This window comes from Zea mays, chromosome 1 (genome assembly GCF_902167145.1).
Source record: "Zea mays cultivar B73 chromosome 1, Zm-B73-REFERENCE-NAM-5.0, whole genome shotgun sequence".
NCBI classification, from domain to species: domain Eukaryota; kingdom Viridiplantae; phylum Streptophyta; class Magnoliopsida; order Poales; family Poaceae; genus Zea; species Zea mays.
Window position 1 is genome coordinate 34,815,450 of NC_050096.1, and position 16,189 is coordinate 34,831,638.

General features: G+C 46.1%; 2 protein-coding genes across 2 annotated transcripts; one reads left to right on the forward strand and one right to left on the reverse strand.

Annotated features, from left to right (window-relative positions):
• The first annotated feature begins 3,300 nt into the window (after positions 1-3,300).
• Positions 3,301-4,362, forward strand: LOC100193509 (uncharacterized). Its single transcript, NM_001138622.2, has one exon. The coding sequence runs from the start codon at positions 3,472-3,474 to the stop codon at positions 3,970-3,972; it is 501 nt and encodes a 166-aa protein (NP_001132094.2). The 5' UTR covers positions 3,301-3,471; the 3' UTR covers positions 3,973-4,362.
• A 10,311-nt stretch (positions 4,363-14,673) lies between these two features.
• LOC103633664 (protein RADIALIS-like 3) lies at positions 14,674-15,657 on the reverse strand. The gene is made up of 2 exons (NM_001352258.1): positions 15,332-15,657; positions 14,674-15,170 (listed from the first exon to the last, which is right to left on the reverse strand). Exons 1-2 carry the CDS (start codon positions 15,568-15,570, stop codon positions 15,140-15,142), a joined length of 270 nt encoding a protein of 89 aa, NP_001339187.1. The 5' UTR covers positions 15,571-15,657; the 3' UTR covers positions 14,674-15,139.
• Between the last annotated feature and the right edge of the window lie 532 nt (positions 15,658-16,189).

A 16,189-nucleotide genomic window follows, 5' to 3' on the forward strand; every position in this document is an offset into this window, starting at 1 on the left:
CTCTAAGGCATTCATACCATGCTCTTGGGGCTTGCTTAAGTCCATAGAGCGCCTTAGAGAGCTTACACACGTGGTCGGGGTATCGTTCATCCTCGAAGCCAGGGGGTTGCTCCACGTACACCTCCTCCTTGATTGGCCCGTTGAGGAAAGCGCTCTTCACATCCATTTGGAACAACCTGAAAGAATGGTGAGCGGCATATGCTAGCAAGATACGAATTGATTCTAGCCTAGCCACAGGAGCAAACGTCTCCTCAAAGTCCAAACCTGCGACTTGGGCATAACCTTTTGCCACAAGTCGAGCCTTGTTCCTCGTCACCACCCCGTGCTCGTCTTGTTTGTTGCGGAACACCCACTTGGTTCCCACAACATTTTGCTTGGGACGAGGCACCAGTGTCCAAACTTCATTGCGCTTGAAGTTGTTGAGTTCCTCCTGCATGGCCAATACCCAATCCGGATCTAGCAAGGCCTCCTCTACCCTGAAAGGCTCAATAGAAGAGACAAAGGAGTAATGCTCACAAAAATTAACTAATCGAGATCGAGTAGTTACTCCCTTGCTAATGTCACCCAGAATTTGGTCGACGGGATGATCCCTTTGAACCATCGCTCGAACTTGGGTTGGAGGTGCCGGTTGCGCTTCTTCCTCCATCACGTGAACATCTTGTGCTCCCCCTTGATCACAAGCCTCCTTTTGATGAACCTGTTCATCATCTTGAGGTGGGGGATGCACCGTTGTTGAGGAAGAAGGTTGATCTTGTTCATCTTGTTCCTGTGGCCGCACTTCTCCAATCGCCATGGTTCGTATAGCGGCCGTCGGAACATCTTCTTCATCTACATCATCACAATCAACAACTTGCTCTCTTGGAGAGCCATTAGTCTCATCAAATACAACGTCGCTAGAGACTTCAACCAAACCCGATGATTTGTTAAAGACTCTATACGCCTTTGTATTTGAGTCATAACCTAACAAAAACCCTTCTACAGCTTTGGGAGCAAATTTAGAATTTCTACCCTTCTTCACTAGAATGTAGCACTTGCTCCCAAATACACGAAAGTAAGATACATTGGGTTTGTTACCGGTTAGTAGCTCATACGAAGTCTTCTTGAGGAGGCGATGAAGGTAGACCCTGTTGATGGCGTGGCAAGCCGTGTTCACGGCTTCCGACCAGAAACACTCGGGGGTCTTGAATTCTCCAAGCATCGTCCTCGCCATATCGATTAGCGTCCTGTTCTTCCTTTCTACCACACCATTTTGCTGTGGTGTGTAGGGAGCGGAGAACTCGTGCTTGATCCCTTCCTCCTCAAGGAACTCCTCCACTTGAAGGTTCTTGAACTCGGACCCGTTGTCGCTCCTTATCTTCTTCACCTTGAGCTCAAACTCATTTTGAGCTCTCCTGAGGAAGCGCTTGAGGGTTCCTTGGGTTTCAGACTTATCCTGCAAAAAGAACACCCAAGTGAAGCGGGAAAAGTCATCAACAATAACTAAACCATACTTACTTCCTCCTATGATCAGATAGGCGACGGGTCCGAAGAGGTCCATATGTAGCAGCTCCATGGGTCTTGATGTTGTCATCACATTTTTGGTGTGATGAGAGCCTCCCACCTGTTTCCCTGCTTGACAAGCTGCACAAGGTCTATCTTTTTCGAAATGAACATTGGTTAGACCTATCACGTGTTCTCCCTTTAGAAGCTTGTGGAGGTTCTTCATCCCCACATGTGCTAAACGGCGATGCCACAGCCAGCCCATGCAAGTCTTAGCCATTAAGCATGCATCTAGACCGGCCTCTTCTTTTGCAAAATCCACTAAGTAAAGCTTGCCATCTAGAATACCCTTAAAAGCTAGTGAACCATCACATCTTCTAAAGACAGACACATCTACATTTGTAAACAAACAGTTATATCCCATATTGCATAATTGACTAACAGATAGCAAATTATATCCAAGAGACTCTACTAAAAACACATTAGAGATAGAGTGCTCATTTGAGATTGCAATTTTACCTAACCCTTTTACCTTGCCTTGATTCCCATCACCGAATATTATTGAATCTTGGGAATCTTTATTCTTGACGTAGGAGGTGAACATCTTCTTCTCCCCCGTCATGTGGTTTGTGCATCCGCTGTCAATAATCCAGCTTGAACCCCCGGATGCATAAACCTGCAAGGCAAATTTAGGCTTGGGACTTAGGTACCCAACTCTTGTTGGGTCCTACAAGGTTAGTCACAATTGTCTTAGGGACCCAAATGCAAGTTTTATCACCCTTGCATTTTGCCCCTAATTTCCTAGCAATCACCTTTCTATTCTTTCTACAAATTGCAAAGGAAGCATTCAAAGCATGATATATTGTAGAAGGTTCATTCACTTTCCTAGGAACATTTGCAACCTTTCTTCTAGGCATATTATGAACAACATTTCTATCATGCACATAGGAAGAACTAGAAGCAAACATGGCATGAGAATCAAAGACATTATATGCATTACAACTCCTATAAGCATTTCTAGATTGTCTCCTATCATGGTACATAAAAGCATGGTTCTTTTTAGCACTACTAGCCATAGGGGCCTTCCCTTTCTCCTTGGCGGAGATAGGAACCTTATGGCTTGTCAAGTCCTTGGCTTCCCTCTTGTAGCCAAGTCCATCCTTAATTGAGGGGTGTCTACCAATTGTGTAGGCATCCCTTGCAAATTTTAGTTTATCAAAATTACTCTTGCTAGTCTTAAGTCGAGCATTAAGACTAGCCAATTCATCATTAAGTTTGGAAATTGAAGCTAGGTGTTCACTACAAGCATCAATGTCAAAATCTTTACACCTAGTGCAAATCACAACATGTTCTACACAAGATGTTGATTTACTAGATTTTTCTAGCTTAGCATTTAAGTCACCATTTATTCTTTTTAAACTAGAAATTGAATCATGACATGTAGACAACTCACAAGAAAGCATTTCATTTCTCTTAATCTCTAAAGCAAGTGATTTTTGTGCTTCTACAAACTTATCATGTTCTTCATATAAAAGGTCCTCTTGCTTTTCTAATAGCCTATTCTTATCATTCAAGGCATCAATGAGTTCATTTATCTTATCTATCTTAGATCTATCTAAGCCCTTGAATAAGCAAGAATATTCTATGTCATCATCATCACTGGACTCATCTATACTACTTTATTAAGAGTCTAGCGTCAGCGTCCACACCCTGCCCCCGCCCCCAGCCCCCCACCCCGCCCGTCCTCATCCCGCGCGCTCCGCTCGACTACCAAAATCCCACCGCCCACCTCTGCAATGGCCACCTCCCGCGCCCCCACCCCAACGTGCGGTGTCATCCTCCCTCCCCCCACCCCACCCCGCTCCGTCATCCTCCCTCGGTTTCCCTTCTATCTGCCCTCCGAATCCCGCTCGTGAACCCTAGACACCCTCCGTCGAGATCTCCAAATCCCACTCTCGAACCCCGTGCCCCCGCCCCCGTCCGCCCCACATCATGCGATGCCCCCGCCGCGAGAGCTCCCCTAGATGGCATGGAGCGCGTCGCCCATGCGCCTGCCCTGACCCTGATTGCACACTACCGCCGCTGGATGTCCACGCGCTGGCCCTCTTCATCTCGCTCGTGGTGGTCGTGGTGCAGACCTCGCTGATCATGGTGGAGCGGAGGGCGAAGAAGCGGATGGTGTTCGTGATGAACAAGCTCATGTGGCTGGCGTGCCTCTTCATCTCGGTGGCCTTCATCGCGCTGACCTACGTGGTGGTGGGGCGCGACGACTGGTGGCTGGCCTGGTGCACCATGGGCATCGGCGCCGCGATCATGCTCACCACCCTCGGCTCCATGTGCTACTGCATCATCGCGCACAGGCTGGAGGAGAAGAACACCAGGAAGATCAGGAGGGCCTCCGCGAGCCAGTCCCGCGGCTCGTGGTCCCGATCAGTCGACTCGGACGAGGAGATACTTAACAGCGAGTACAAGACGAAGATGTACGCGCTGTAGGATGGATAGCAAGTGTAACATGACAGATTCTTTTATACATACCAGTGCTTTGTTTCGCCAGAGGCTGCTCCATGGCATTCGGCTCGGGATGTAGAGGTTGCGGCACCACATCAGTCTTCTTCAACCAAAGGACTGAAGGCCCTTCCTGCGGAACCAAGTTCAAGTCACTTGACCGGTGTGCCTGTTCCTGGGGAGTGAGAGTCTGCTCAACTGTGTGGTTCTTAGCGCCTGAAACCATCAATGGGGATGGAGATAATTCAGCTAGAAATTTAGAATAGAATAAAGTGTCCGGTACAAAATGCATTGTGTCGTGCAGTAGATATGATGATCTTGTACACGAGGATCTCATCGGAGAGAGTGATTTGTTGAACTCTTGTGGACAGTTTTTTCCCTTGGGAGTTGGGACTTGGGCTTGTGGTCTATGACGCAGGGAATATATGTGTTGACAAGATGAAAACTGTCACTGATCGGCCATTTCCGAGACTAAATCGGAGTGAAATGTGTATCTGCGAATAACGATATAGAGTATGTGTTTGTTAGCGTGTGTTGGTGACCTGGTTTGATTCTTAAATGAGAATAAAATAGGGCAACACATTTAAAGATGACAGACCTTTATTTCTTCAATCTATTTAAGATAGATTGAAGGATGAATGATACCTTAATTAATAACCTTTGAGACATAATATACAAATGTTCAAGGAAAATCTTAAATGTTATGCTCCCTTTATTATTCTTTCTCGATTAAGGTAAGAGAGTCGCAACTTTGGAGACTAGCAATCAGGTTTCCTTTCGAACGAAAAGTGTCCCTGTGTATTACAGTGTACCTCTATTTATATGACGAGGTAGAGTACAACTTCATATAAAATTATAAACATACTCTCAGTTCATAAACATACATCTATACTATTCTATTAAGACAGTAGTGTCAGCGTCCACACTCAATGCCCCCACCCGCGCGACCCCGTCGGTCCGTCCCTAAACTAGCGCGCCCTCGCCCCCATCCGCGTCAAGCGTCACCCGCCACACCCGCCCATCCCAGCGCGATTCTCGCGTCGCAGCGCCGCACCCGCCCATCTCGGCGCGACCGCGTTATCGCCCTCGACCCTCGCAACGTCGCCCTGCTCATCTTCAAGGCCCTCGCCCTTGACCTACAGGGCCACCACCTCCCTGCGATGCACGTCCTCGCGCCGCCGCTCGCCCATAGCTCGACCGCGTCGTCTTCGTCAAGCTGGACGTCGGCCACACGCCACCCGTCGCAGCTCCACCTCGCATCTCCGGCATGCTGCACGTCCCACGCAGGCAGTGAGGCGCGGCGCCTACAAGCAGTGTGTCGACTTCAGCCCCTCGCTATTGGGAGATGTTGTGGTTGCTGGTGGGAGATGTTGGGGAATGCTCTCTGTTCGTGGGGATGAGTTCCATGCCATGGTTAACTATTTCCCAAAAAATCAGCAGGTTTACCTGGCGTAAGCTACATTTCTTCCTAGACTAACATGCTTGCATTTCCTAAAGGTTTGACAAGAGGATAACTGATGAGTTCCATGCCATGGTTAACTATTTCTTCAAGTGTGCAAGTGCGTCTATGGACTGTATGGTTCTTTGGTTTTTGTTGTTCGCTGAGGTGCAAAGTAGGAAGAAAATGCGGCCCTAACCTTGCAAGCGGGGAATGTATCGTTTTTTGGTGCAACTGAAATATGTGGTGTTATTTTTTGTGCACTAAGAATTTGTTGAATATTTTGTATACCGTTGCAACGCACGGGCATCTACCTAGTCATCACTAGAAGAAGCATAAGTGGAGTCTCGAGTACTCACCTTCTTCTCCCTTGCCATAAGGCATGTGTGACGCTCGTTGGGGAAGAGGGATGACTTGTTGAAGGCGGTGGCGGCGAGTCCTTCATTGTCGGAGTCGGAGGAGGAGCAATCCGAATCCCACTCCTTTCCTATATGTGCCTCGCCCTTGGCCTTCTTGTAATGCTTCTTCTTCTCCCTTTTGTTCCCCTTTTCCTGGTCACTTTCATTATCGGGACAGTTAGCAATGAAATGACCAATCTTACCACATTTGAAGCACGAGCGCTTCTCCTTTGTCTTGGTCTTGCTTGGCTGTCCCTTGCGACCTTTAAGCGCCGTCTTGAAGCGCTTAATGATGAGGGCCATCTCCTCATTATTGAGCCCGGCTGCCTCAACTTGTGCCACCTTGCTTGGTAGTGCCTCCTTACTCCTCGTTGCCTTGAGAGCAATGGGTTGAGGCTCATGAGTAGGACCGTTCAACGCGTCGTCCACGTATCTCGCCTCCTTGATCATCATTCTCCCGCTTACAAACTTCCCTAGAACTTCTTCGGGCGACATCTTGGTGTACCTAGGATTTTCACGAATATTGTTCACCAAGTGAGGATCAAGAACGGTAAAGGACCTTAGCATTAGGCGGACGACGTCATGGTCCGTCCATCGCGTGCTTCCGTAGCTCCTTATTTTGTTGATAAGGGTCTTGAGCCGGTTGTATGTTTGAGTTGGCTCCTCGCCCCTTATCATTGCGAACCGTCCAAGCTCGCCCTCCACCAACTCCATCTTGGTGAGCAAGGTGACATCATTCCCCTCATGAGAATCTTGAGGGTGTCCCAGATCTGCTTGGCATTGTCCAAGCCGCTCACCTTATGGTACTCGTCCCTGCACAAAGAGGCTAGCAACACAGTAGTAGCTTGTGCATTTTTATGAATCTGTTCATTAATAAATATGGGACTATCCGTACTATCAAAGTGCATTCCACTCTCTACAATTTCCCATATGCTAGGATGGAGAGAGAACAAGTGACTACGCATTTTGTGACTCCAAAATCCGTAGTCCTCTCCATCAAAATGAGGAGGTTTACCAAGTGGAATAGATAATAAATGAGCATTAGTACTTTGAGGAATACGAGAGTAATCAAAAGAAAAGTTCGAATTGACCGGTTTCTTTCTCTCGTAGTCGTTGTGGTCGTCGTCCTTTTGGGAGGAAGTAGATTCATCGCTATCGTAGTAGACGATCTCCTTGATGCGTCTTGTCTTCTTCTTCTTCCCATCCTTGCGTCTGTGGCCCGAGCTCGAGTCGTTGGACTTGTCATCCTTTGGCTCATTGACGAAGGACTCCTTCTCCTTGTCGTTGATCATGATTCCCTTCCCTTTAGGATCCATCTCTTCGGGCGGTTAGTCCCTTTCTTGAAGAGAACGGCTCTGATACCAATTGAGAGCACCTAGAGGGGGGGTGAATAGGTGATCCTGTGAAACTTAAACTTATAGCCACAAAAACTTGTTAAGTGTTAGCACAATAATCGCCAAGTGGCTAGAGAGAAGGTCTTGCACAATACGATAATCACAAAGAATTCAACACAGAGAAGACACAGTGATTTATCCCGTGGTTCGGCCAAGTACAAAACTTGCCTACTCCACGTTGTGGCGTCCCAACGGACGAGAGTTGCACTCAACTCCTCTCAAGTGATCCAATGATCAACTTGAATACCACAGTGTTATGCTTTTCTTTTCTTATCCCGTTCGCGAGGAATCTCCACAACTTGGAGCCTCTCGCCCTTACACTTTTGATGTTCACAAAGAATCACGGAGTAAGGAAGGGAAGCAACACACACAAATCCACAGCAAAATGCGCACACACACGGCCGAGAATCGAGCTCAAAGACTATCTCAAGGTTCTCACTAGAACGGAGCTCGAATCACTTAGAATGACAAACGAATGCGCAAAGACTGAGTGTGGATGATCAAGAATGCTCTAAGGTTGCTTGGTATTCTCCTCCATGCGCCTAGGGGTCCCTTTTATAGCCCCAAGGCAGCAAGGAGCCGTTGAGAACAAATCTGGAAGGCCATCCTTGCCTTTTGTCGTCGGGCGCACCGGACAGTCCGGTGCACACCGGACACTGTCCGGTGCCCGATTTCCTTCCTTAAATGGCGAAGCCGACCGTTGCAGATGCGGGAGCCGTTGGCACACCGGACATGTCCGGTGCACACCGGACAGTCCGGTGCCCCCTTCCAACCGTTGGCTCGGCCACGTGTCCCGCGCAGATCGCGCGGCCGACCGTTGGCTCACCGGACAGTCCGGTGCACACCGGACAGTCCGGTGAATTTTAGCCGAACGCCGTTGGCAAATTCCCGAGAGCGGCCACTTCGCTCGAGGCAGCCTGGCGCACCAGACACTATCCGGTGCACCACCAGACAGTCCGGTGCCCCAGACCGAAACAGCCTCTTGGCTGTACACAGCCAACTCTTCTCTTTTCTTCTTCTTTCTGTTTCTGATACTTAGACAAGTATATTAGTACACAAAACCAATGTACTAAGACTTAGAAACATACCTTTGCTCTTGATTTGCACTTTGTTCATCCATGGGCATAGATTCACAATTAAGCACTTGTGTTGGCACTCAATCACCAAAATACTTAGAAATGGCCCAAGGGCACATTTCCCTTTCAGATATCCCAAGCCTAGCCCGAAGCATTGGAAATAGATTCATGACCCAGATCTGGGTAAGTGGCGGGCGAAAAATGGCGGGTGACGAAGCTCGAAGTCATCTTAAGCCGGTAAGAAACTTATACTTGTTACTTTTACCTTCTCCTTGAAATTTGCACCTTTCTTATTCTGCTGTTTGATACACGTAGGATGACGAAGCTGAAGAATGACGAAGCTGAAGCTTGACGAAGCCTAGCCTGAAGCTTGATAGTTGTTTACAATATACTTTCCTGCAAAAATTCTGGAGAAACTTTTGTAATATAGTTATGGAACAACTTATGTAAATTTATACATACCTTGTAATATATTTTGTTTCTGCTATCTGTGTACAATCTACTTTGCTGTGGACGAAACTTCTCTTTTGAGCCGAAGGCGAAAAACACCTTCCCTTCTTTTCGTACACAACGAAACATAAAAAATTTCCTTCGAAGTTCTTCCTCATTGCTGAAGCACCTGTCTTTTTTGTGTGGTATGATGATGATTCTATATATGTCTAAATGAATGTTTATGAATGCAAATGACATGATGAAATGTACTGTGCAAATGAATATTGGGACACATGTTCAAAAACCATAAGCACAACCCTTCATCCCCTTAGGAATGATTCAAATCTTTTTGTCGTTTACTTTTCGGCTTCACCGTTTACTTTTCGGTGTATCAGCGTTGACTTTTCGCTGTAAGCCTCCCTTGGGAGCTTCTTCGCCTTTTACTTTCAGCGGAATCAGCGTTTATTTTTCGCTGTAAGCCTCCCTTAGGAGCTTCTTCGCCTTTTACTTTCGGCGGAATCAGCATTTATTTTTCGCTGTAAGCTCTGCATTCCCTTAGGAACGACTTTTGAGCTTCTCCCTATTTCCTTTTCTTTTTTCCTTTGCATTTACATTTATATTTTTTGGGGGATATCACTCTCATAGAACTGAAATAAGGAAAATTACATGTTGTGGCCCCATTAAAAACCTTTCCCCCCCTTTGGAAAGGAAAAGGGTGCCACAAAAAAGAATAGAAAAAATTACATCAAGCTAAACATAATATCGCCGAAGCTCATCTGCATTCCATGATCTTGGAATGTCGTTGCCGTCCATATCCTTCAATCTGTAGGAACCGGGTCTTGACGAAGATACTACCAAAAAGGGGCCTTCCCACTTCAGCTGTAATTTGCCTACTGTCTCAGGGTTGGCTACTCTTCGAAGCACCAAATGTCCTGGTTCAATGTTTTTCAGCTTAACTTTTCTGTCACGCCATTTTATTGTTTCGGCTTGATACTTATTAATGTTTTCCACGGCTTGAAGTCTGAACCCTTCAATAGCATCTTTTTCTACAGAGCAATCAGCTTCGTCTTCGCCTTCTACCGAAGCTACTGTCCTTATTGATCCTGCTTTGGCCTCTTCCGGGGTTATCGCTTCGTCTCCGAACAATAGTTTAAAGGGCGTAAAGCCTGTTGACCTTGACATGGTTGTGTTATGGCTCCACACCACTTTGATTAACTCGTCTGGCCACTTTCCCCTGGGCTGATTGAAGATTGACTTCATTATTCCTGTCATTATGATCCCATTGAGCAACGGGGAACAGACCCCTCGCTTGTATAGTTCCCTTTCTATTATGACATATGGTCGAGCTCTTGCTTCTATCCTCCTGTTATAAGCTTCGTCATCTGAAAGAAAATTACCCTGAAGGAAAGAGATGATTTCAGTTCTCCAATCTTCACTATAGACAGGGGATATGTTAAGAACCGCTCTTTCAAGAAGCTCGACCGAAGGTGCTTTTATTGTTTTGAAAAATACTTCCAAAGGTAAAGGCAACCCCTGTGCTGCTGACTTGGCCAATAGATCAGCGTATTCATTTTCTCCACAAGGAATATTTTTGACAGAGAAACCTTCGAAGGAAGCCTCAATCATTCGGACTGTATCTAGATATTTTTCAAGCTTCGGGTCTCTTGCTTTATAGCTCTTGTCAACATGACCAGAAATAACTTGAGAATCAGTTTTAAGAATGGCCCTTCTGATTCCCATTGCCTTTAACTTCCGAAGACCCAAGAGCAGAGCTTCGTACTCAGCAATATTATTTGTGCAACTGAAATTGAGTCTTGCCGCATAACAGGTTTTAACTTTAGAAGGTGAAACCAACACAACAGCTGCTCCTGCTCCAAAGGTTCCCCAAGACCCATCGCAAAACACTGTCCATGTTTCGGCATCTTTATTTGTTTCTTCCTCCTGAGCCCCTGGCGTCCAGTCAGCAATGAAGTCTGCCAACGCTTGAGACTGAATCGAAGATCTATGAACATAATCAATACAAAATTCATTGAGCTCTACAGCCCATTTTCCAATCCTTCCAGTAGCCTCTCGATTTCTCATAATATCCTTCAACGGTTGTGAAGAAGGAACAATTATGTTATAAGCTTGAAAATAATGCCGAAGCTTCCTGGAAGCCATCAAAACAGCATACAGTACTTTCTCCAATTCTGTATAATTTTTCTTTGAAAAACTAAGAACTTTGGATACGAAATATATTGGAGCCTGTTTCTTGACTTGGCCTTCAAACTTCTCCTGGACAAGTGCTGCACTTACCGCTTAGTGCAAAGCTGCCACATATAATAACAAAGGAGCCCCTGGCGTTGGTGGACTTAATGTTGTTAAATCTATCAAATATTGCTTCAGTTCTTCGAAGGCTCTCTGCTGGACTGGTCCCCATTGAAAAACTTCGGCTGACTTCAGCACTTCAAAAAATGGTAAATTTCTCTCTGTTGATCTAGATATGAATCTGTTGAGGGATGCCGGCCTTCCTATCAATCTTTGGGCCCCCTTCTTTGTACTTGGTGGTTCCATTCGAAGTATAGCTTCGATTTTGCTTGGATTAGCCTCAATTCCCTTTGTTGAAACTAAGCAACCAAGAAATTTCCCCTTCTTTACTCCGAAGACACATTTCTCTGGATTCAGCTTTAAGCCAGCCTGTCTAAAATTAGCGAAGGTCTCCTGCAGATCAGCAATGTGGTTATCTTGCTTCGTGGTTTTTACAATGATATCATCAACATAAGTTAGCACATTCCTGCCTATCTGAGAATGGAGAACCTTCGCTGTCATTCTGCTGAAGCTTCCTCCAGCATCCAAAGGTAACAACATGTCCCACTAGGGGTTATGAAGCTGGTTTTCGGTTCATCTTCCTTCTTCATCCAGATTTGATGATAGCCTGAATAGCAATCCAGCAGACTCATAAGCTCTGATGAAGCTGCTGCATCGACTAAGAAATCTATCCTTGGCAATGGAAACTCGTCCTTCGGACAGGCCTTATTGAGATCAGTAAAATCGATACACATTCTCCATTTACCATTGGCCTTCTTCACCATAACAGTGTTAGCCAACCATTCTGGGTATTTTACCTCTCTAATAACTCCGGCGCTGAGGAGTCTTTTCACTTCATTCCAAGCACCTTCGGCCTTGTCATCAGACATCTTCCGAAGCCTCTGCTTTCTGGGTCTGAAGGATGGATCAACATTGAGCGAGTGCTCAATGACATCCCTGTTTACTCCGCAAAGATCATTAGCTGACCAAGCAAAAACATCTTTGTTGTTGAACAAAAACCTTATCAAGGTTTTCTCCTGCTCTTCGGACAGTTGAGATCCCAGTAGCACCTTCTGTTCTGCTATATCCTCACATAAGAGCATGAGCTTTGGCTGATCAACCGAAGCAGCCTTTTCCCTTCTGAACTTGTATTGCTCACAAGCTTCAGTTCCATCTATATTATGGATTGCTTTTGAGTCTGTCCAATTTCCTTCGGCCCTTCTGGCAGCTTCCTGACTTCCATGAATAGCAATGGGCCCTTGGTCCGAAGGTATCTTCATGCAAAGATAAGCTGGATGAAGAATTGCTTCGAAGGCATTGAGAGTACCACGACCAATGATTGCATTGTAAGGGTATTCCATGTCAACAATATCAAACACAATTTGTTCAGTCCTTGTGTTGTTGATAAATCCGAAGGTCACTGGCATTGAGATTTTGCCGAGTGCTACAATCTGCCTTCCTCCAAAGCCGCAAAGGGGATGTGTGGCATCAAGAATTTTATCTTCGGGCTCTTGCATCTGTCTGAAGGCCTTAGCAAATATGATATCAGCTGCACTGCCTGTATCAACCAAAACATTGTGGACCAGAAATCCTTTGATGACACAAGAGATAACCATAGCATCATTGTGTGGGTAATCCTTGAGTTGAAGATCCTCTTGGGAGAAGGTAATTGGAATGTGAGACCATCTTGACTTGATGAAGGGTCCTTGCACCCCGACGTGCTGTACCCTTCTCTGTGCCTCCTTCTTCTGTTTCTTGTTGGCTGACTCTGAGCATGAACCGCCTGTTATCGGGAGTACAAGCTTCGGAGCCGAAGCAGCTCCAGCTTGAATGTTGAACGAAGCCATCAGCTCAAAAAAGTGGAAGTGAGTTCACCGGAGGTGGGCGCCAATGTTGGGGACTTGTTCTCAAATGCTATGAATTAAGGACAAGGCAACATAAAATGTTAAATATTAATGTCCTTCGTTCGCTGAAACATTATTTCCCCAAGGATCTAATGAACTTCGAACGAAGGTTATAATAACACAATTACGAAGGTTATATCTTCGTAATTGAACTTTCAAAGATAATGTAAAATAACACGAGTCATAAAGCATTAAAGACAAGTAAATTAAAAGTAAACACTATCATTTACATATTAAATAAACTTAAGATATTCAAATATAATGTTTAGGTACATTTATACCTCTGCCTTGGCAAGGAATAATTTCCGAGTGATGTGATTGCAATTACAAGAATGCGTGAACAGTAAAGTAATAATGTTCACTATTTATAGGCACAGGACACAGCCTGTGAGCAATTACAATCATACCCCTCATAAAAGTTTACAATCAACGACCCAAACTCTTATGGACTAAAAGGTCATTCTATCTTTAAGTCGGTTTGTAATTCCGAAGCTTCATGAACGGCACCCTTCGGCATCACATACGGACAGCTTCAGCCGAAGCTGTTTCTTCCTGCAGGACCTTCGGCGACGAAGCATGGTTCCAACACTAACCCATGGTTGTTGGATTAAGAGTTTAGATCGAATTTATGTATTAGAGATGTTTTATGCACCGGATATGTTCCCATCTTTTTGACGAAACATGAGCTGTGTAGGCTCGTTCGCAAAAAAAAAAAAAGTTCATCACTACGCATTGGGCATGATGTAAGCGGCCAAATTTTAATGATCTGAAGAAAATATCCCTACACTCCAAATGATGTCTGGATCTGAAATCATGTAAAGTCTTGTTGGATTACATATATATATATATAGGTCTCCTATAATCTCTTTGAATCCACTTATGACCAAACATGTCCCGGGAGGGAATCCTTTGCATCTCGGTCGTTGGCCCATTCTCTAATTGGATAGCCGGCTTAACTCTGTGATTGTGCACCGCAGAACTGGGCCGAGTGTGTTGGAGGATTCTAATGGGCTGGGCTTACGCGCGTTTCATTCGTTTCCAATCAAGTTAACGCTGTACAATTTTTCTTTTTCCCTTTTTCTTTTTTGTTAGGGTTAGGGCCGAAAGGCCTGATTCGATGGCCGACAGAGCAGTAGAGGAGCACCTCCTGCAGCCGCAGCCTAGCCAAACAAACAGTTGGTTCCATCCAAACAAACAGTTGGCTCCATCCAATTCGCAAATCGAGAGAGGCAGCAACTACCTCGACAGAGCTTTGGACTGCACACGTGAGTTTCCCAAGACGCAAAAGGTGAATATAATGCTGACATATATAGCTTCGTCACAAAATAGGTCTCTTTCTGCGGAAGTGGCGAATCCTGCTGCCGCCGGTGCTTCAAGCTTTCGCGCGCTGTGGTGGTGCAGACTGCGACGACGAAAAGAGAGATCATCCTCTCTGCATCCTGTTTCGTGGTGTCTATCCATTATTCCAGTATATCTCTGTAACGTGGGATATGCGAGTGTCGTCGTTGCATTTTTTTATTATTCTATTGTTAATTTCCAGCCTCTACCTTTTGTACAAAGAAAAGATATGGAAAGCTGGTGTTCCCCGCAACGGAAAGAAGGCGAAGCGCTTTTCCTGTTAAGAAATAGAGGAGGAACGAAATAGCCAAGTATAGATATATACAGATTTCTTCCAAGGTTCTTAATTAGCTAGCTAGAACGATCCGCCAGAGCATGCAGTCAGACAATTGTGTAAACCGCAGTCAATAGCTGCTGCTGGCGGTTCATTATGAGCAAACAGAAGCGTTACAAATTAAGAACAAATTCAGGAGCAGCCTTTAATTTACACATATATATATGTAGCGCAATACTGCAATATGCAATGCAACAGAGACGATCGAGGAGCAACTACTGCATGCTCATCCCCGCCCTTTACCATCATGCACATCCATCAGGAGCTAGCTAGCAGGCTGCAGCTATGCGCCCGTGCTAGCTCCTCGCACTCGGTCACACTGATCAGACACGGCTTCTGCCACAACAGCGCATATATACTTGTGCGCACTTTGCGCATATGCATGCATGCCGATATATATGTATACACATATATATATATATAGTTACACACAGGCACACGAACATACATACATATCTCAGGACTCACGTACGTACACGACGAACAATCATTGCATGCACGCGCGCAACGTCGTCCGGCCGGCGTGCTGGTGCGGTCTCCCGCGGCAGGCGCCCCTCATGTCTGGGGCCGGTTGGCTCTGCCGCCCCTGCGAAATGGAACCGCGATTCATTCAGAACTCAAGTCCTCGACTCGATCGGTGGTGTGCCAGGCGGGGATAGATCGATGTATATATATATATATATATATATATATATATATATATATATATATATATATATATATATATATATATGCACACGGACTTACCTGTTGTTCCCGTTGCTGCCGTTGGCGCCGCCGTTGGCGTTTTGGTCGTTGGCGCCGTAGCCGCCGGACTCGATGTCGCCGACGTCGTCGACGAGGTCGGCGTAGTGCCGCCTGGCGTCCTCGGCGGTCTTCCCGCCGCCCACCGCGGCGGCCACGAGCTCCCACCGCCTGGGCGTGTCCCGGTCGTAGGTGGCCAGCGCGCGCTCGAACCGCGCGTTCTCGCTCTGGCTCCAAGACATGGTGGAAGCTAGCTCGACCGCTCGGTCGCTTCTTTGTGTCAAGCTCTCAACAGCTAGCTAGCTAGTAGATCCTGCTGATTAGGTTTGATCTGTATGTGTTGCTTCGAACCAAGCATCCGACGGTTGATGGTATTTATAGAGGGACAAAGAAAGGCTTTTGTCGCAACATGGGTACGGTCTAGCTAATTAATTACAACATCCTACGGATATATGCATGCTACGCTAGCTGCAAATCGATCGGCATAGCATAAACAGTCGTGATGCTACGCTACTCTAGCTACTAGATCATTAATATTGTATTAGCCGATGAGCGAGGTGATTGGCGGACGTTTTATTCGACAGACGTAAGAAAGCCGTATCGAGGCTTTAGGCGACGATGGCATTATATTATATATTTTAACAGCAGCGCGGCTTGTCTTTCTGTTAAATGGTTGCCAGGTCAGCAGAGGGATCGATGCCCTTTCTTTCATGCTTTATACCTGCCGGCCGGAATGACCGTGTCCGGCTGTGTACGTCGACTCGTCGAGGCGGGAGGGACCAGTAGTGGTACTGGACACCGGCAGACGGTCGGTCGACAGAGTAGGCTATATATACGCAGTGCAGAAGTGAAGCACGTTGT

Coding starts and splice junctions, on each gene's coding strand:
- LOC100193509 (NM_001138622.2), top strand. CDS start 3,472: ATGCGATGCCCCCGCCGCGAGAGCTCCCCTAGATGGCATGGAGCGCGT.
- LOC103633664 (NM_001352258.1), bottom strand. CDS start 15,570: ATGTCTTGGAGCCAGAGCGAGAACGCGCGGTTCGAGCGCGCGCTGGCC. Junction 15,171..15,331: donor GGCAGCAACGGGAACAACAG/GTAAGTCCGTGT, acceptor TCCATTTCGCAG/GGGCGGCAGAGCCAACCGGC.